The sequence below is a fragment of the Hyperolius riggenbachi genome, chromosome 9, assembly GCF_040937935.1.
Source record: "Hyperolius riggenbachi isolate aHypRig1 chromosome 9, aHypRig1.pri, whole genome shotgun sequence".
In the NCBI taxonomy this organism is placed as follows: Eukaryota; Metazoa; Chordata; class Amphibia; order Anura; family Hyperoliidae; genus Hyperolius; species Hyperolius riggenbachi.
This window is the reverse complement of record NC_090654.1, coordinates 229,647,244-229,667,623: the sequence shown is the minus strand read 5'-3', so window position 1 is coordinate 229,667,623 and position 20,380 is coordinate 229,647,244. Positions and strand designations below refer to the sequence as shown.

The 20,380-nt window shown below is 44.9% G+C and overlaps 1 protein-coding gene across 6 annotated transcripts in view; it reads right to left on the bottom strand.

Annotated features, from left to right (window-relative positions):
• PAPLN (papilin, proteoglycan like sulfated glycoprotein) overlaps positions 1–20,380 on the bottom strand; it is a 235,240-nt gene that overhangs the window by 7,617 nt on the left and 207,243 nt on the right. For all 6 annotated transcript variants that reach the window (XM_068254118.1, XM_068254120.1, XM_068254121.1 and 3 more), the window contains 4 exons: positions 20,211–20,348; positions 14,866–14,993; positions 4,390–4,531; positions 1,142–1,261 (listed from right to left, as the gene is read on the bottom strand). In XM_068254118.1, coding sequence (XP_068110219.1) covers positions 1,142–1,261; positions 4,390–4,531; positions 14,866–14,993; positions 20,211–20,348 — 528 coding nt within the window. The remainder of the gene's footprint in view (positions 1–1,141; positions 1,262–4,389; positions 4,532–14,865; positions 14,994–20,210; positions 20,349–20,380) is intronic.

Sequence of the window (20,380 nt, the reverse complement as noted above, 5' to 3'; positions counted from 1 at the left end):
GTAAATAATAATCTTCATTTACTGAAACATTTATCCTTCTAATATTGGTGTCTAACCCTAACGATTGATCACCTATCTTCTTCAGTTGCAGTGGTCCACAGTAGAAATGCTACATCAAACTGTAGTCCCTTCGCTCAATAACCTGGTGCAGCATTACAGTTATACATTAGTCATAGTTCTACACCAATTTCAGCTGACTCGCGGATCTCAGAACTTTCCCAATGTGTATTGGGGAGTCACAGACCTAGGCAGAAGGCTCATCAAGCCTCCAATGTCATACTGTCCATACACATACAATCTAATCTGGACTCACCCCTTACTGGAGGAAATTCCCAACCATTTATTTCCATATATAAGTGGTGATACAGCACAACAGGTGAGCACAACGTTTAGGGCTACATGCTCTTTGTCAAGTGATTCCTGTTGTGCTGTATCACCACTTATATATGGAAATAAATTATTGAACGTTTCCTCCAGTAAGGTTCGAGTCCAGATTGAATTGTATGTGTATGAATGCAGTACTGTGAACAGCCTAAAATAATTGTATGGGTAGTGCGTTGACATGCAAAATTATTCTGCGACACAACTGATCACTGTGAAATAGCACTGAGAGTGCATCATACACAAGGTAGCATAATTACATACAAATGTCACAGTATAATAGCAGCGTAATGACCAAAGATGGCGCCAAAAGAACTGTTGTCCCAACATCTGCCTTTATACTGATTGGCTGTTGGTATGGACAGTTCTCTTATGACTGCATCTTCAGCCATTATGCTTTGACTTTTATGTATAATCATGTACCTTTTTTGTGATGCACTGTCAGTCTGCACTATAGTACTTTGTTTTTCACCCCTGATGAAGCTACTAGGTGAAACATGTCAGGGTTTCTTTGGTTGAGGGTTATAATTATTTAGCATGAGAAATGGAAGGGTTCAGTCCTAGTTTAGTACAAGCCTGCAAATCCCCTATAGGGCTCCTCTTGCATGCTAGTTAGGTAATACATTGTGTGTCACTATAATTGTTGTCTGTCCCTGCCTGCGTTTTATCGATTTTCGATTAAATGTTACATTTTAGCTCTATCCTCCTCAAAGGTTTGATTTAGTGTGTTTAGTTAGTTCAGGTTACTGTGTTTTCTTACCTTTGGGAAGACAATGGTAGTCCGTCTTTTTGCCATTCAACAGTGGTACTAGGAGATATGTCTAGATTACAGGGAAGTCTTGTACGATGACTAACGTTTGCTTCCACTGTTAAAGATGCCCTAAAAAACAAAAAACATCACACAATATATTTACACAATACATAAAACTGTGTAGTTTACATTCAAATACCAATGTGTAAAACTATTTTACACTCTTTCAATGTATTTGGAGTTTACAGACATTTTTAATTGCCGACAACCATCAATTATCTACTGAGAAGAAAGGGGTGACATTTATGTTTGGTTGAGGATTCCAGTACAGTAGAAGTTCAGAAATAAAAATGTTCATCCATTGTTATAGACCGTTATGAAAATTCTTGGTTGCATAACATTTATGGAGGAAGACTCAGACCACTTACTTTTCCATTGTCATTACTTCACATGGTAAGCATATACTAATTAATACACAGCTACCTCATAGTGATTCTAACAGTGGTTGTAAAATTTTGACTTACAAAACTCATGCCAATGACCCAATTACAGCAGCTGTAGAGAATAAGTATCACATCGGTTTCTGCTTTGTGCAGCTAGCTATTCATCCAGTAACAAAGTATCTGGGCATTCCGTACTATAAAGTACAGATGCCATGCTTGAAAAGAAGTGCAGTTTGTGCTTACGGTCACTTCTGGTGGCTGCAGGTTTAAATTGACAAGATAATTTCTTTATAACATTACAAAAAGATTTGTGCAGCACAGATATATTTTTATAGCAATTTTTTTTCTGCAAAAGTGAAATTCCACTTCAAACACTGGAGTGCCAAGCATTGTAGGTATACTGTACAACAGTCATTCCCAGAATATTCTCAGAACTATCTTTCTGGGCAATAATCTATTTTAAGGTACTTAAGGTGGCCATTCACAATACAATCCCACAGGCATTCGATCATTTTCGATCACTGCGGTAATTAATCACAAATGATACAGTTATCCTTAAATATTGTGCACATTTGAATATAATTGTGTTACTATTATTTAGGTTGATATTATGCACATTCTCATTCAATTCTGTGTCACATTTGTGGGGTAAAAAAAATTGCATATTTGCCTACAGGAATAACAAAAGTTTGCTTTTCTAAAACAGAAAGAATTTGCGATAATTCAGGTTGGAGTGAGCTTGAGATGTCTCCCAGTGCATCACTGCTGAATATATGCAAATTAACCATTGTACCCTTAGAAGCTAAACACACCTCCAGAACCGCTAGAATGCAATGATGTGTCAGCTTGTTAATTTGTACAGAGCCATAATAATCCAACATGCATACAGACTGTTTCGGATTGTTTGATCCTCATCAGTGCATGGCATGGATTCATTTGGCTCTATGGAGTAGGGCTTGTAAATCCGAGAGGCACAGACTAACCAGCAAGCTCATGGTGACCCACAACTTATTACGGTATATACAAAGGTTTGCAAGTGTGGTAGTTTTGCAACAAGTTTCTCAAATCTTTTTTCAACAGATTTGCTCATCCCTAGACACCAATGTAATTCCCCCTGCTGCTGCACACCAAGGAAAAGTACACAAAATTATACACTTAATAGCCCTTCATAGGTCAAAACAGCTTGCCATCACTTTAATTTGAATTGATCAGATAAAAATGTTAACACTCTCCTTATCCTTTAAATAAAGCCAAAATTCTGAGGTTTAATTGAAAATTGTAGTTTTCAGACCTAAACACAAATGCCACCAACAGTGTCCCCCCTCAGCACAATGACCCTAGTAGAACAACAGGGACATAGTGGGTGTGGCCAAATAATGGACAAAACAAAAGTAGGTTAATCTTGGTTACATTGTATGGGCAATGTATTATTGTATATTGATGTGCCACATTTGTTTTACCCATAGATTATACATCCTATATTACTGGGACAAAGGCCAGCATCACTGCCCATCATAACAGTGGCTGGATAGTGTACTGGTTAAGCGCTCTGTCTTTGACATGAGAGACCAGGGTTCGAATCCCGGCTAGCGTCCGTACCTATTCAGTAAGAAGTCCTTGGGCAAGACTTCCTAACACGCGCCCCAGTGGCTGCAGCTCTTGAGACTGAGTTCAACAGGAGAAATGCGCTATACAAATGTTAGGATTCTTATTATTATAGTAAAACAGTGTTATACATGCTCATTGGGAAAAAATAGACTTGTTGACATATAAACAAAAAACAAATTTAAATACATAATCATTTGCCAAGCAAGCATGACAGGCACATTCCAACAATGTGCAGGTATTACCAATAACAGACAAACATATGAATAACATATGAAATGGTAAGCACATTGAAACAAAGCAACACCTAGCTTAGGACTGCAGGGAGGGGACTCTCAGACGATTAAAGGCTAGTGCAATGCACAATTTTGGGAATAAATTTTAAAGGATACCTGTAATCACCCTGGGGGGAAAAAAGTTACACTCACCTAGGAAGAGGGAAGGCTTTGGATCTCTTAGAGCTTTCCTGGTGCTCTCTACATCTCCTCGTTCTAACGCCAGGCCCCCTTGTTCCAGCGTCCGACTTTACTGTTGAACAAGCCTTCAGGTCTCTTTTTGCAGGGTACGGAAGTACTCGGGTCTGGAAGTACTCCCAAAGATAACAGTCTACATACAGAGCTGCTCGTCTTTGGAAGTACTCAAAGACCTTAGTACTTCTGAGGAGGCCTGTAGACGCAGTCGAGATTTGAATAGGGCCCAGAGGTGGAATGAGAGGACACAGAGAGGACCGGGAAGGCTCTTGGGATCCAGAGTCTACCCTCCTATTAGGTGAGTATGTATTTTTTGTTGTCTTGGTGGTAACAAGTATCCTTTAAGGACATGAATAATATGCAGATATTACCAATGACAAGCAGATAAAAGCAATCGCAGACAGAGATCAACGGCATGCAGGTAAATTATATCAATACCACCAAACACAGGCAGACAGCAATAGGTCAATCTCTAGTGACAAGCAGTTTAGTGATAGCTGGTAGTGACAACATATGGAGTGATGGAGTAATGGAGTGGTAGGCCGTGTAGTGCTAGCAGGTGACAAACACATAACTGTAGTGCAGTGACAGTAACTCACTGCCCACACCTAGCACAGCAGCAGCACCCCAGTTCATGACCAGCCTCCATTTGGCTCTTTATCAAGCCCCATCTGCTGCAGAGCAGGAAATGCCGTGACAGCCCCTGGTTAGATTAGTAAACATAATGTATGGCGATTACCTCCTCCCAGAGTGAGTGCCAGTGCTGTGTGAGCTGTCTCTGGACTCCTGAGCAGTTAGAGAGTCTGTTCTTTCCTCTTCATGAGACCTCCTGCCAGTATGATCAGTGTCATGTGCTCGCTGTCTTCCATGTGTCTCACTCCCTGCATTAGAAAGCCACACAGCAAAGTAAAATGTAATGATTGGTAAGAGCAATCAGCCACATGTATTTACTGTATCGTTAAGTGGAAGAACTTTGCCAGACATTTGTTACCTATAAAAACAGCTCTCCCTTTAATTTTGTTTTACTGCAGCATGTGTGATTAATGCTGGAATCTGACTAGTTACAGTTAACAACAAACCGCCTCCAAATAGAACCAAAGAATCCATATAACTTTCTACATGGATCCTTTACCAATGTAAGGAAAACACTAGGTTGGGGGGGGGGGGGGGGGGGGAGTGGGGGGGGTGTGTGGCCGGAGGCACTTTTACAACATCTGCAACTACACTAAACAGCACTCCGGGCTGGAGCCTTCCCTCTGGAACATTTAATTTGCACTATGACCAGAAGGCAATCGGAGGCAGTGGCAAAACTACAAAAGTTCTGTATGGACACCCAGGAACAAGATGGCGCTGAGTTACAGGAGGAAGAGGCGATGACTCCCACTCTCGCTCAAATCATGGAGGCTATTACTTGCTGCCAGGGTAGCTTAACCCTCGTCACCTCCAAGTTGGAGGAGGTAAAAACTGACGTCTCCCTTCTCCGGCAGGACATGCACAATCTCCGCTTCAGGGTCAACGCGGCTGAGACACGCATTAGCACACTGGAAGACGAAACTAGGCCTCTGCAACCGGCCCTTACTACCTCACAAGCAGACATTAAAGTTATAAGAGAATGCCAGGATGATCTTGAAAACCGCAATCGGCGGTCAAATATCTGCATTGTAGGTCTCCCCGAAAAGGCGGAGGGGGACCGCCCGGTGGAATTTATTGAAGGCCTACTCACAGACATATTTGGGAGCAAAACTTTCTCTGCCGTTTTTGTGGTGAAACGAGCACACCGTATCTCAGCCAAGGTGCCTCCCCCGGGGTCCTCACCCCGCACTTTCTTCTCAACTATCAGGATAGAGATGCTTTATTACAAGCCGCTCGTGCTAAAGGAGATTTCACCTTCCAAAATACACGCCTCTCTTTCTACCCGGACTACTCAGTGGAAGTACCGAAGCAGAGGGTACACTTCATTGGCGTCAAGAAGCGCCTTTGTGACGCAGCAATTGAATATGCCGTGCTCTACCCAGCAAAACTCTGTGTCATTTCAAACGGCTGCACAGACATCTTCAGCAGCCCAGCAGAAGCCTCCAAATGGTTGGATGAAAACCCCTCTTCTTCTAGCAGGCACAACTCTCCCCGTCATGACGACTCCTGAAGTGCTGCCTACTCTACAAACCTTTTGCTACAATATACCACAGGTACTGTACTCTTTGATCCCCTGACACGTTTCCATAACTATGGGTGTGTGTTGGCTGCACTATCCTAGACCCATACAAGCCACCTCTTGTTTGCACCTTAATGCCCAGAAACTTACAACATTGCCCCATTGTCATCAAGCCTTCCACCCACACTATGCTGCAGTGTGTGTTTGCTCTGGGGTGCTCCAGAACGTGTAAGGTGTTTTGTACACTCTCCTTCAACCCCTTTACTATCACTACATCACATATTGTTTTGTGTTCAGGAACTTTCATCTATGTTCCCCTATGTCGCGCGGACTATAAGTACAAGTAAGCCACTCTCTCCGCTCAACTAACTTAGTACTGTGGATCTATTACCCTTATTTTGCTCCCGTGGAACAATACCTGGTGTGTACACCCCCTACACACAACTACAACCTTGTGAGGCTGTGTTCAGCTGTATTACTTATTAATGAATCTGTTACTGCACTCTAAATATGCTATATAACCTGTATATGTTTATGTATACTGCTTACCTATTTTCCCCCCTCACAGGACTTAGTTACTGATAATGGCTTATGATACTCTGGCTTGTATGTGTGCTGCCGGGGCGGATGAGCATGCCCTCTTAAAATTGCAAGCATTCACATGCAAGTTGTATGTGCCTTTGCCTCTACCCATCCGGCATGTCTTCACATTTCATGCTCTATACCAGGGGTCCCCAACCACCAGCCCGTGGCCCACTGCTGGTCCGTAGGGCATTTGCAGTTGGGCCACGGGTCTGTCCCCTTGCCCTCCCGAGTATAGCTGACCTCCCCCCGTGGCCGCCGCTGCTGTTACCTTAGCTGGCGGCCGCTTCCTCTCTTATATTCTCCTCTGATGCGTGTGATATTTGGATTCACAGAAGCATGCCCCGCGGCTGCTGTGATGAGGCAGAAGCAGGAGAGAGGTTCCCCTGGTAACGGCGATACACATCACCGCTACAAGAAGCCACTGTCCTGCTTCCTGCCTCATCACAGCAGCTGCGGGGCGAGCTGCTGCGAATCCAAATAGCACACGCATGAGAGGAGAATATAGGAGAGGTAGCGGCCGCCAGCTAAGGTAACTGCAGCGGCGGCCACGGGGGGGGGGGGGGGGGGGTTGGGGTTAGCTATACTAGGGCACTATACTTACCCATACTGGGGCACTATACTAGCTATACTAGGCACTATACTAGCTATACTGGGCACTATACTAGCCATACTGGGCACTATACTAGCCATACTGGGCACTATACTAGCCATACTGGGCACTATACTACCCATACTGGGGCACTATACTAGCTATACTGAGGTAACTATACTAGCCATACTGGGGATACTAAACTCCCTACACTGAGGCAACTATGCTAGCTATGCCGCCGCACCCCAGCCTCCACCCTCCTCCCCCCTTGTAACCTGCCGCGCACGACACTGTCCACTATAACCCCCTCCCCCGCGGGCCCCGGAGAAAAATTTGGTGAGAAAGCGGTCCCTGGGCCGGAAAAGGTTGGGGACCCCTGCTCTATACCACTCAATTTGTCCACGTTTGTTAAGGCCTAAGTGTGTTCGGCTACCCCGGGGCACACTGAAGCTAGACACCATTCTTGGAGCCTATGCAATCCCTATAAGTGTTACTCCCTTGCCTAATACGTCTGAGCTTTTTGAACATCAAGCTCCCCTCCCACCTAAAAGTTAAACTGGGAGTATCTGCTTATCGCTGGTTATCTGTTGTACTTCTGGTATCCCCAAACGGATGTGAATTACGCTTTTGTGTAAACGCCTGTTCACTAAAGTGATGTTAGTTTTGTTTTGGGTAAAAGCTCTGCGCAGTTTTGTAACAGAACCGGGTGGGTTGGGTTTTGGGTGTTTTATGTTTCCGGTTAAAGAGACTCTGTAACAAAATTTTCAGCCTCATTTCTTCTATCCTATAATTTCCTATACCTTTTCTAATGTGGTCTGTCTTACTGCAGCCTTTCCTAGTTGCACAGTGGCTGTATTATCTCTGTTATATAATCTAATCTTCTTTCCTCTGACAGCTTTGTCGGGCTCAGGCAGGAATCTGCTGCTCTGCTGTGATAGGATAGAAGCTATACACACCCTTCTCCATGCCCCCTGCAGGCTCTGTGTGAGTCACAGACAGAGGTTCTCAGAGCCTATCACAAGCTTTTAGCAGCCATGTCTTTTGTTTGTAAACACTGCCTAAAACTGGTAATTACAAGCCAGGATCGCAGCAGGGAGTGGCAGAAACAGCACAGAGGGGCCCAGGAGAACAGAATGAATAGAATGGTATGCTTTTTATTGTAAGAACTTTACAGATTCTCCTTAAAGGCTTTACTGATGCAACACGTGTACAACGCTTACTGAATCTATTGCTGGAAGGGACGACTGAGGTAAATGTACTCTCCTGTAATTCAACCATCATCTATTCTCATGGCGGCTACACTTAAGTTTCTCTGTTGGAACGTTAGAGGCTTAAATGACAAAGTGAAACGTTCCACAGTACTAAACTTCTTAAAGGGGTACAAACCTGATATAGTCGCCCTATCAGAAACACATTTGACAGGAAATAAACTACTGGCTCTCCGCAGAAACTGGATAGGCTGGATGTATCATGCTCCATATTCGCAGTACTCACATGGAGTCTCCCTACTAGTAAATAAAACAGTAACTCTTCCTCGCCTGTCAGACTCCCAACGTTTGCAATTAGAAGAGCCCATCTCCCTTGAAGAAATAGACTGTGCTAGAGCAAGCTTTCCGAATAAAAAAAGCTCCTGGTCTAGATGGCCTCCCTACTGAAATATATAAAAAAAACACGGATGAGCTTGCACCTTCTCTATTAGAAGTCTTCCAACAAGCATTTGAACTCCAGGAACTCTCGCAATCAATACATGAAGCCGTAATAATGGTACTTCCCAAACCTGACAAGGACCCCCTCCTATGCGAGTCATACTGCCCAATCTCCCTACTCACCACCGATGTAAAAATACTAGCTAAAATCTTATCAATGAGGTTTAATTCAGTCATCCTATCATTGGTGCACGATGACCAAACACCGCCATAAATATCAGACGACTATTCTCTAATATACAGTGCAAACACACAAATATGGGTCAAAGAGCTATTGCCTCCCTGGACATGGCTAAGGCCTTTGACTCGGTAGAGTGGCCCTTTTTATCAGCAGTCCTTGCCAGGTTTGGTTTTGGGGACAACTTTTGTAGTTGGGTCAAAATATTATACACCAACTTAACCGCCCATCTATGTACAAATTAATGGATTTCAGCGGCATTCCCACTCGAACGTGGAACAAGACAGGGCTGCCCCTTATCCCCTTTTCTATATGCCCTAGGGGCTGATCCTCTGGCACACAGAATAAGATCACACCCCGGTGTAATAGGATTCAAAACCCAACACACGGAAGATAAAATTAGCATGTATGCCGACGACACTATTCTGTATTTAGCAGACAGTGGTCGCTCCCTTTTCTGCGCCTTGGACATTATAGAGGAGTCTAGTTACTACTCTGGCCTATGTGTCCATAAGTCAAAGTCTGTGATACTAACATTAGATTCCCAGGATAATTCCTCTTCTCCACTTCCTATCCCTCTACAAACAGTGCAGACCTTTAAGTACCTAGGTGTACAAATCAATAGAGAGCCCAAACACTACCTGACTAATGAAATGTATGGACTAATCCCCCTTGTGCAGGCCAGATGTAAGTCTTGGCCAAACTCCCCCTCTCTGTGATTGGGTGCACGAACCTAATAAAGATGGTTCTACTCCCCAAAATCTTATATATGCTACACCATTCACCCATATACATTCCTCAAAGATTCTTGAAACGTCTCAGAACGGTGTTGCTTGCTTTCATCTGGAACAATGGCAGACCCAAACTGCGCTGCTCGCTATTTCAAAACCCAAATGATCTGGGTGACATAACATTTCCATCATTCCACAAATACTACCTGCAGCTCAATTACAGTATATGGCGGCCTGGTTTGTAGTCCTCCACACAATCAATGCTGAGACATTAAGCTATGACCTGGATCCACACAAAGGAAGCCTGGTACTAGACACTCTTACCTCCTCCTTGTCCGGGGAAAGACAGAGTAACACCATCCTGAGTCAAGCTATTGGGATATGGAGATGTGTACGCAGGGAATATAACCTAGAGGGATATGACTAGAACACTCCCCAGTGGAACAACCCTTCCTTGCCGGAGTTCCTTACCATACCTGATCCTAAATTCTGGAGCGAGCATGGAATTATATTTCTAGGCCAAATCCTAACTAATGGTAGTTTGAACACTTTCTAGTCAATGATAGACAAATTTAACGTCCCCCGCAGGCAACATTTCAGGTACATACAGTTACAACATGCCTTCACGTGTCAATTCCAGCACCTTCCTATTAAAACTTCCACTCTTCCAGGGGCGGCGCCAGGGGGGTGCTTGGGGGTGCTCGAGCACCCCCTAGAATTGTCCAAGCACCCCCAAAGCACCCCCTGGAGTGAACTGACTTCAGGCGTCTAAAAGACGCCAAGTCAGTTCACACACCGGCAGCACGGAGCAGCAGGCAGGGCTACGGTAAGATGGCCGCCCGGAGCCCTGTTCTGCAGACTTCGGGCGGCCATTTTCCCGTAGCCCTGCTCTCTGCATGCAGGCAGGAAGTCTCGTGGTGACGTCGGGAAGGAAGAGGATCGTGGGCGCGCGGGCGCTGCGCGCCACAATGAGGTCGGGACTCGGGACAGGAGGTCGGGAAAGAAGGTCTTCTGGCTGTAGGTGAGTAAATGGGTTTTTCTTTTCTTTTTCAGGTGATGCGGATTGTGCATATTGGGGTCATATCTGCTACGGATTGTGCATATTGGGGTCATATCTGCTACGGATTGTGCATATTGGGGTCATATCTGCTACGGATTGTGCATATTGGGGTCATATCTGCTACGGATTGTGCATATTGGGGCGATATCTGCTACGGATTGTGCATATTGGGGTCATTTCTGCTACCGATTGTGCATATTGGGGTCATTTCTGCTACCGATTGTGCATATTGGGGTCATTTCTGCTACCGATTGTGCATATTGGGGTCATTTCTGCTACCGATTGTGCATATTGGGGTCATATCTGCTACCGATTGTGCATATTGGGGTCATATCTGCTACCGATTGTGCATATTGGGGTCATATCTGCTACCGATTGTGCATATTGGGGTCATATCTGCTACCGATTGTGCATATTGGGGTCATATCTGCTACCGATTGTGCATATTGGGGTCATATCTGCTACCGATTGTGCATATTGGGGTCATATCTGCTACCGATTGTGCATATTGGGGTCATATCTGCTACGGATTGTGCATATTGGGGTCATTTCTGCTACCGATTGTGCATATTGGGGTCATATCTGCTACCGATTGTGCATATTGGGACCATATCTGCCACCGATTGTGCATATTGGGACCATATCTGCCACCGATTGTGCATATTGGGACCATATCTGCTACCGATTGTGCATATTGGGACCATATCTGCTACCGATTGTGCATATTGGGACCATATCTGCTACCGATTGTGCATATTGGGGCCATATCTGATAACGATTGTGCATATTGGGGCCATATCTGATAACGATTGTGCATATTGGGGTCATATCTGCTACCGATTGTGCATATTGGGGTCATATCTGCTACCGATTGTGCATATTGGGGCTATATCTGCTACCGATTGTGCATATTAGGGCCATATCTGCTACCGATTGTGCATATTGGGGCCATATCTGATAACGATTGTGCATATTGGGGCCATATCTGATAACGATTGTGCATATTGGGGCCATATCTGATAACGATTGTGCATATTGGGGCCATATCTGATAACGATTGTGCATATTGGGGCCATATCTGATAACGATTGTGCATATTGGGGCCATATCTGGTAACGATTGTGCATATTGGGGCCATATCTGATAACGATTGTGCATATTGGGGCCATATCTGGTAACGATTGTGCATATTGGGGCCATATCTGGTAACGATTGTGCATATTGGGGCCATATCTGGTAACGATTGTGCATATTGGGGCCATATCTGGTAACGATTGTGCATATTGGGGCCATATCTGGTAACGATTGTGCATATTGGGGCCATATCTGGTAACGATTGTGCATATTGGGGCCATATCTGGTAACGATTGTGCATATTGGGGCCATATCTGGTAACGATTGTGCATATTGGGGCCATATCTGGTAACGATTGTGCATATTGGGGCCATATCTGATAACGATTGTGCATATTGGGGCCATATCTGATAACGATTGTGCATATTGGGGCCATATCTGATAACGATTGTGCATATTGGGGCCATATCTGATAACGATTGTGCATATTGGGGCCATATCTGATAACGATTGTGCATATTGGGGCCATATCTGATAACGATTGTGCATATTGGGGTCATTGGACGTGTTTTTTGTTAAAATCTGCTCACATTACGTGTATTTTCTTGAGAAAACCTGCACAATTATGTGAATTTTCTGGGAAAAGGGTCACCAAAACTTGGGCCCTCTGTCTTTGCGTTGCACTTTTAAAGGGAACCCGAGGTGAGAATAATATTGAGGCTGCCATATTTATCTCCCTTTAAGCAATACCAGTTGCCTGGCTGCCGTGCTGGTCCTCTGCCTCTTATTCTTTCAACCATAGACCCTGAACAAGCATGCAGCAGGTCAGGGGTTTCTGACAATATTGTCAGAACTGACAAGATTAGCTGCATGGCTTGTTTCTGGTGTAATTCAGTTCACTACTACAGCCAAATAGATCAGCAGGGCTGCCAGGCAACTAGTATTGTTTAAAAGGAAATAAATATGGCAGCCACCATATCACTCTCACCCTGGGTTCACTTTAAATTACAGTTAGCCCCGCCCTCATCCGGTCATGACCACGCCCATTTTTTCGTCCTGGAGCCGCCACTGCACTCTTCCCATAATGGACATCATCTGCAAGGGACCCAGCCCTCACCTTATAGGAACTCTATATAAAGAACTGATTGGTAATAATGCTCTGGAACGCACAACCCCTTCTAGGCGAAAATGGGAGGTGATTGGCATTGAAATTAGTGGACGATGACTGGGACGATGCACTGCTGGCAATAAAATGATCCTCGCCCTGTCTACGTGACCATCTCACTCAAATATATATTCTACACCAATCTTATCTTACGCCAGCCAGGTTACTTAAATTTAACTCTTCCTCGTCAGACGTCTGCCCTAAATGCCAATCTATCTCTTCCTCTTTCCTACATTTACTATGGGAATGTCCACACTTATCAGACTATTGGATTCAGGTTACTAAATTCCTACACGATAAAATGGGTTGCCCTGTCCCGCTGGATCCTATACTTTGCTTATTGGGAGTCATACATAATGAGGGTTTAGACTATTCTTCAAAGACCCTCATGACTGAAGCACTATTTATGGCTAGACAGGAAGTGGCGTGCAGATGGCTTGCACCCGCGCCCCCTCTGGTCACCAACTGGATTAAAAGAGTAAACAACTCCCTACCATATAAAAAACTCATCTATAGCCACAGAGGCAGAGCCCCCAAATTTCACCTTGTATGGGATAAATGGAAGAACTGATGTATAAGCACTTTCCTCCCACCACAACCACTCCACTTACCTGCCTTTATATACCCCTCTACTGTCTGTTGAATATAAACCTCAACGCTCCCTTACAATTGCTGTCGTGAACCAACATAATTTCTCTGTCTGCACAGCCCTCCCTCCAGTCAACACTTATCATATGTACCATCATAAGCATTGTTTTGCAATTTTGCAATTTTATGCTAAATCCTTTATTTTTATACAATATGTTGTAATGTATATAATCTTGTATACAAGCTCATATATTTGATAATTCAAGTGTACTCCTGTGTACACTTTTTTTTTTTTTTTATCTTGCTATACCATTCTCTTTTATAAACATTCAATAAAGCCTTGTTTTGTTGAAAAAAAAAACCGGAAAGCACTAGGTTGGCTGCAAATGGGCTTCATATGTGCCACTTCTCTAGACTGCAGCATTCTGGGAAAAAATGAATATATTTATGTTAGTGGTCACAGTTCAGTCATCATTATCTATCCAAGGAATGACAGTTGTCAGTACAAGAAGCCCTACCAAGTTGGGTAGGCATTATAGGGACGATGTAATGAATGAACACAAATTTCTGGGGAACCAGAAGCAAAGCATGTAGAAATGGCTGCCAATACTAATTGCTGTTATTAACGGTAGTTTGGATGCTAGAGGCAACGATAAAATAGAGGGCGGCGTGCCTACTATTTTATTGGGGACATCTGGTACCCAAATTACCACTAATAGCCTCTAATCATGGCCATTAGCATTGCTGCTTGTGGCAGCGCAGAAAAGATCAGCGGATAGGGTTAGGCAGGGAGGTGGTCTGTTTTTTTGTTTTGTTTTTCAAGGGTAGGCATCCCAGTGTGTGTGCGTCCCAGTGTGTGTGCGCGTGTGTGTGTGTTTTTTTTAATGTTAGACGCTACCAAGGGAGTTTTGGGGTTGGGCAGTGACAGGGGAGGTCCATAGTGTAAGGCTCCAGCGGAGGAGATTGGTTAGAGTTAGGCATCAATAGGGAGGGCTAGTAATAAGGCTAGGTTATAGTAAAATATTTGTGAAGATTATCAATTATCAAACTAAATTGCTCAAACTGTCTCTGCATCCTTTGACTAGCAGGACCCACCAGCGGAAACCACAGTATGTATGTTGGAAAAGAGGGGGGGGGGGGTATCATTTTGTATTTAATTCAGCTTCAGTTAAGAAGAGTAAAACTAAGCATCTGCTGATCAGGTTATAAATCATGAGAAGGTACCTAAACTGATGGAGACCACTATTTTAAGATTTTTATTTTTTTTTTGCTGCTGAACCGTTTTGTGCCAACAAAAAAAAACAAAACAAAAAAACACCCTCCCTGCTGATTTTTTTGCACAAAATTGCAATAGTGTATTTGAGTAGGTAACTTTCAATAACCATACCCCTCACTTGAAGCCGAACTCTGTGCGTTTCTCTGCGGTTGCCATTGGAAACTGTACAGGTGTAAGTTCCAGCATCTTCCACTTGGACATTGTTGATTACTAGAGAGCTGTCTGATTGGTAGGTGTGCCTGGAATATAAAAACAGCAAGGTCAATTGACTGGTCCACACTGTTGCAGTGTTAACAGTAACTGCCAGTTTGAGAAAAATGTATAATAATAAAGAAGAAACAATAATTATGTTAAGGTGCCCATTAATTGTACAATACCGCAGCTGATTGATTGTTTCTGAATGCCACGGTGATAGATCGGAAATGATCAGTCGTTCCCATTAAGGGCCAAACCTCTGCTAACCACTTCAATCAGATTGATTGGATCAATCTAAAAAAAATGAATTGATCTGTTATATGTACCGTCCAGGATAGGCTAGGCTCAGTGCTTTTGTGTCCCCTTGCAGGGGGTTAAAACATGACGCAACAACTAAGCACCGGGAATCGCTGTCGAAAGCTGCCAAATGCTTTTCTGCATGATAGCAAAAAAGCATTTGACATCATATAAACAAGATGCTACCGCTGCTGGTTCAGATGTCTGCCTGGACTAGTCCTAGTAGTCCTAGTACTAGGTTTTGGACTAGTCCATCTCTTCATAGGGTATTCTCAGCAATGCTTTTATTCTTTATAAAAATATTCCCTAAAAATCATTTAAATAATGATGCTGGCTAGGCCAGCTTCCCTGCTCTCTACACAGTTTTTTGGCAGTTGGACAGAGCAACTGCCATTCACTAAGTGCTTTTGAAAATAAATATATCCCTGAGAATCCCCTATAAAGAGATGGACTAGTCCAAAACCTGTCGCTTCTGTCAGATTTCTGCAACCTACTGTAAGTGACAGCAACATAGGAGAAAAGTAATTTATGGCTCATTTTACTCTGGAAAAATTTACTTTGTATATGTTTGCACATATTTTAAATTTTGCAGTTTTTCGCTGTAGTGCCCCTTTTAGGATAATTTTTCTCAATAGATATGTACACAGCAGTAATCTCCTGATAAACCCTTCTTCATGTTGCTGAAATATATAGAGGGTGAAGAGGCACTTCTAACTAATTGCAGCACTTGTATTGGCCTGATGAAGTGGGCGAGATAACCACAAAACACGTCGCCGGTGCAAATAAAATCTATTTTTCCCCATAAGTTTGTCGTCATTGAGAGGTAAGCCACCTCTATTTTTTCTATTTTATGTGTTTTTAACTTAATTTTATGTGAATCTGGGCGCCTCTTCACCCTCTATGTGTTAGCATTATCCCCCCCTCCTTCAGTAGGGGAGTGAGAGACAGTGTCCAGTGGCCTAGTTACTGGTTATGCAAGTCCCTCTTTTACCAAGAGTGTTACCATCCTGCATCCAGCAATCCCTGGAGGTACTTGAGTGGAGGCAGGCTTGTGATCTCCGCCTGTTCCCTATGCATGCAACCTACCTTTGTGAGTACTGTATATTCCCTATCACTTACTCTTTCTACACTAAAACCGAGTGACATATTGCGCTATTGGGCTCCCATTGTCTCTGTGTTTTTTCCAAAGGTGTTCCTCACCCCATCCCGAGCTGAAGCTACTGAAATATTCCAGTTAGAGAGAGGTCCCTCACTTCCTGCAGTAAGTCTTTCTTGTCACTATAACTAAGCTAATTAACTATATTGCCTTGTGTGGAAAATAACTGTTTTTTTTTTCCGAAGTCTGTGGATGGGTATGACCATTCCCTCTCTATAGAAGAATAAAAAAACAACTAAGTTTTCCATATTTTACTTTAAAGAGAACCCGAGGCGGGGTTCTTACATCGCAATCCATATACAGAGGCTGGGTCTGTCTATAGAGCCCAGCCTCTGTTGCTAGTTAGTTTTCTCCAAAGCCCCCCCTGCGCGCTGTCAGACCCCATAAAACACAGCTGCGCTATGCGGCTGTGTTTACCTCACTACTGTCAGTCTCGGCTGCTCCCCCGCCTCCTGCATCGCTCTGGTCCCCGCCCGCATCCCTTCCCTCCAATCAGCGGCGAGGGAAGGGATGTGGGCGGGGACCGGCGCAATTCAGGATGCGGGGGAGCTGCGAGACTGGCATTAGTGAGATAAACACAGCCGGCTGTGACACGCTGCGTGTCGCCAGCGCGGCTGTGTTTTATGGGGTCTGACAGCGCGCGGGGGGGGGGGGGGGGGGTCTTTGAAGGAAACTAACTAGCAACAGAGGCTGGGCTCTATAGACAGACCCAGCCTCTGTATATGGATTGCGATGTAAGAACCCCGCCTCGGGTTCTCTTTAAAGGGGAACTGAAGAGAGAGGTATATGGAGGCTGTCATGTTTATTTCCTTTTAATCAATACCAGTTGCCTGGCAGCCCTGCTGGTCTATTTCTCTGCAGTAGTATCTGATTAAAACCAGAAACAAGCATGCAGCTAGTCTTGTCAGATCAGACTTATAAGTCTGAACCACTGAAACACCTGATCTGCTGCATGCTTGTTCAGGGGCTATGGCTAATAGTATTAGAGGCAGAGGATCAGCAGGGCTGCCAGGCAACTGGTATTGTCTAAAAGGAAATAAACATGACAGCCTCCATATAACTCTCTCTTCAGTTCCCCTTTAAGTTTGGCTGGAGTGAGAAGAGTTAAAGTGGCTATACATCAGGCGACTTGGTGGCTGATTGACCTACTGATTCAGTTATTATAATGTGATCGGATGAAAATCAGTGCTGCCAAGAGTTTGCCCGATCGACAATGCAACCGATTTTGGGAAATTAGTTGCATGTATTGACATGCTGCAAGATGTAGGGCTGACATACTTGATTGATCAGGATGAGTGACAATGTGACGGAATGCCTGGCACTGCCCCCCCAGTGTAAATGTGCCCCCCCAGTTCCCCCATGTAGCATTTTTACCTGGAGGTGTCCGGTGCTGGCTTCGCCCTTCATCCTCCGTGCACATATACATGCTTCACGTGGTTGCCTGTGTGATACATGGGTGCATGTGTGACGTCACACATGTACCCACGTTACACCGGCAATCACGTGGGGTGCGTGTATGTTGACGGAGCCAGCAGCGGATACCAACAGGTAAAGTATACTGCATGGGGCACCGGGAGGGCACATTTATATTAGGGGGTACAGCATCAGGGCCAGCGAAGCGGTGTCACAAGCAGGGCTGGATTTGTACTTTTTACTGCCCAAGGCCACTGTCACCAGCCACCCTCTTCAGTATAGTTAGCCTCCTCCTTCTCTCTAGTATAGGTAGCCTGATGACCCCCCTCCAGTATAGGTAGCCAGATGACCCCTCCCACTCTTCCCTCTAGTATAAGTAGCCTGACTCCCCCTCCAGTATAGGTAGCCAGATGACTACCTTATTCCCTCCTTTTCCCTCTGCCCCCTTTCAGTATAAGTAGCCACCTTGCCTCCACACCGCTGGCATGTTACCAGCTAGTCAAATGATATGACTCAAGCGACTCACTGGTAACATGCAAGCAAGTCAAAAGGGAGAGACGCCGGTTGGTGGGACAAAGGCACAGCGTCGACAGATGGTGACGGAGGGGAAGCGGAAGCTTCTACACTGGAGACAAGTGATGATGTGAGTGACTGGTGGCTGCTATTCCACTTCCTCCGCTTGCAAATGCAATGCTGCCCGAGTCCACAGATGGCCGCCACAACGCCAATGTGCACAGAGAGCAGGGCAGCCACTGCACAGGCGACTGGCAGGAGAGTACCGCAGTCAGGCCCTCGTCCGATCTCCCTGCACTGCAGCATTTGCAATTTTGAAAATGCTTCACCAGTTTAGCTTGCTGCCCACCTGCCCTTACTCCTTGGTGCCCTAGGGCCTAGGCCATGGCCTAGGGGCCTTTTCCTAAATCCGGCAACGGTCACAAGGCCAATTCCTGAGAGATTTCATGCTGAAATTGATCGGGAATCAGCCAGTGGCATATGGGCAGGCAAAAGATCTCTCTCTGATCAGATTTAATCAGCGAGAGATCTGTCTCTTGGTCAATCTGCCATCTGATGTATAGGCAACTTTAATCTATTGGGAACCGTCTGTAGTAAAACCTATGCTGCACTTGTGGCTGTTCTAGCCTGATTTACACCGCCTGCCGTTTCCGTTCCCGATGCGATCGTGCGTACCCGAGAGAGGAGATTAAGCTGCCATATGACAGCTGACATCTCCCCTCAGTGATCAGAAGCCATTGGGTATGGCTTCTGATCCCTTGATCACTATCATCGCTGGCGGATCATAGTGATCCCTGTTACTGCTTGTGGGGTGTGAGGGGGGGGGGAGAAGAGGATCCACTCACCTTCCTGACATTCCCCCAGCGATCGGCGCTTCGCTCCCGCAGGCATTCCCACTCGCTCTAATGTAAGTCCCGGGTTGCGGCTTGATGACGTCATCAAGCCGCGACCCGGAACTTAGCGGCAGTACGAGCGTGGATGCTGGCCGGAGCGGAAGTGTCCACAGCTGCTCATCGCTGGAGCCTGGGAGGCGAGTAAAGGCTGCTGGCTACAGGGGGGGGGCATCTGGCTACGGGGGAGGGGACGGGACACAATGCCCAGCAAGCCACACTGGGGATCCAGGTGCCTGACCCCTCCCCCCAAATGCGCCCCCCCCCCCCCCCCCCGCATGTAAAATAGCCTTAAAGCGGAATATAACCCTGCATTTTAACTTTGCTCTAAAACATTATTTACAGCATAGTATATGCAACCAGCATTTTTTTTTTTACTAGACCAGCATTGGAAGGGTTACACACAGAGCTTTAAAGTTCCGTGGAGAGAACTGCTCCCCGCAGCCGAAGTTTAGATACATTCTGTTGACTTAAATGTATCTAACAAGTGATGAATGTTACACACTCTTTGGCTGTCCTCCAGCTCCTGCACAGTCAGAGAGAGTGAGTCACATTCCACACTTGTTACATTTAAGTAAACAGAATGTATCTATCTAAACTTCGGCTGCGGGGAGCAGTTCTCTCCAGGAACTTTAAAGCTCTGTGTGTAACCCTTCCAATGCTGGTCTAGTAAAAAAAAATGCTGGTTGCATATAATATGCTGTAAATAATGTTTTAGAGCAAAGTTGAAATGCAGAGTTATATGGGGGTTAGGCAGCCGGTCCTCAAAGGGTTAATCTGTGACAGACTGTGTACAAACTAAGTCCATTTTGTACACACCCACATCACATTCTTCATTTATTATTGCTCTGAGGCTGAGAGAGGCTTCCATCTTAATTTCCTTGTAAACCATTCCCATTTCCTGGCTGTCATGCTGAGCTTTTGGCTTTAGCTGTTTTTGAGTCACACACCTACAACAAGCATGCATCTAGTGGAGTGTATAATTATCTGACCGTGTGGAGGAGACGGGGATGCCATCCTTCTTCCATTCCACTCTGGGGAAGGGGTAGTCGCTCACTCTACATAGCAGCCGGATAGTCTGTCCAATCGAAGACTCCATTGCTGAAGATTCTGCCTTGTCCAAAATAATTCTAAAAAAAAAAAGGAATTGTATATGAGCTTC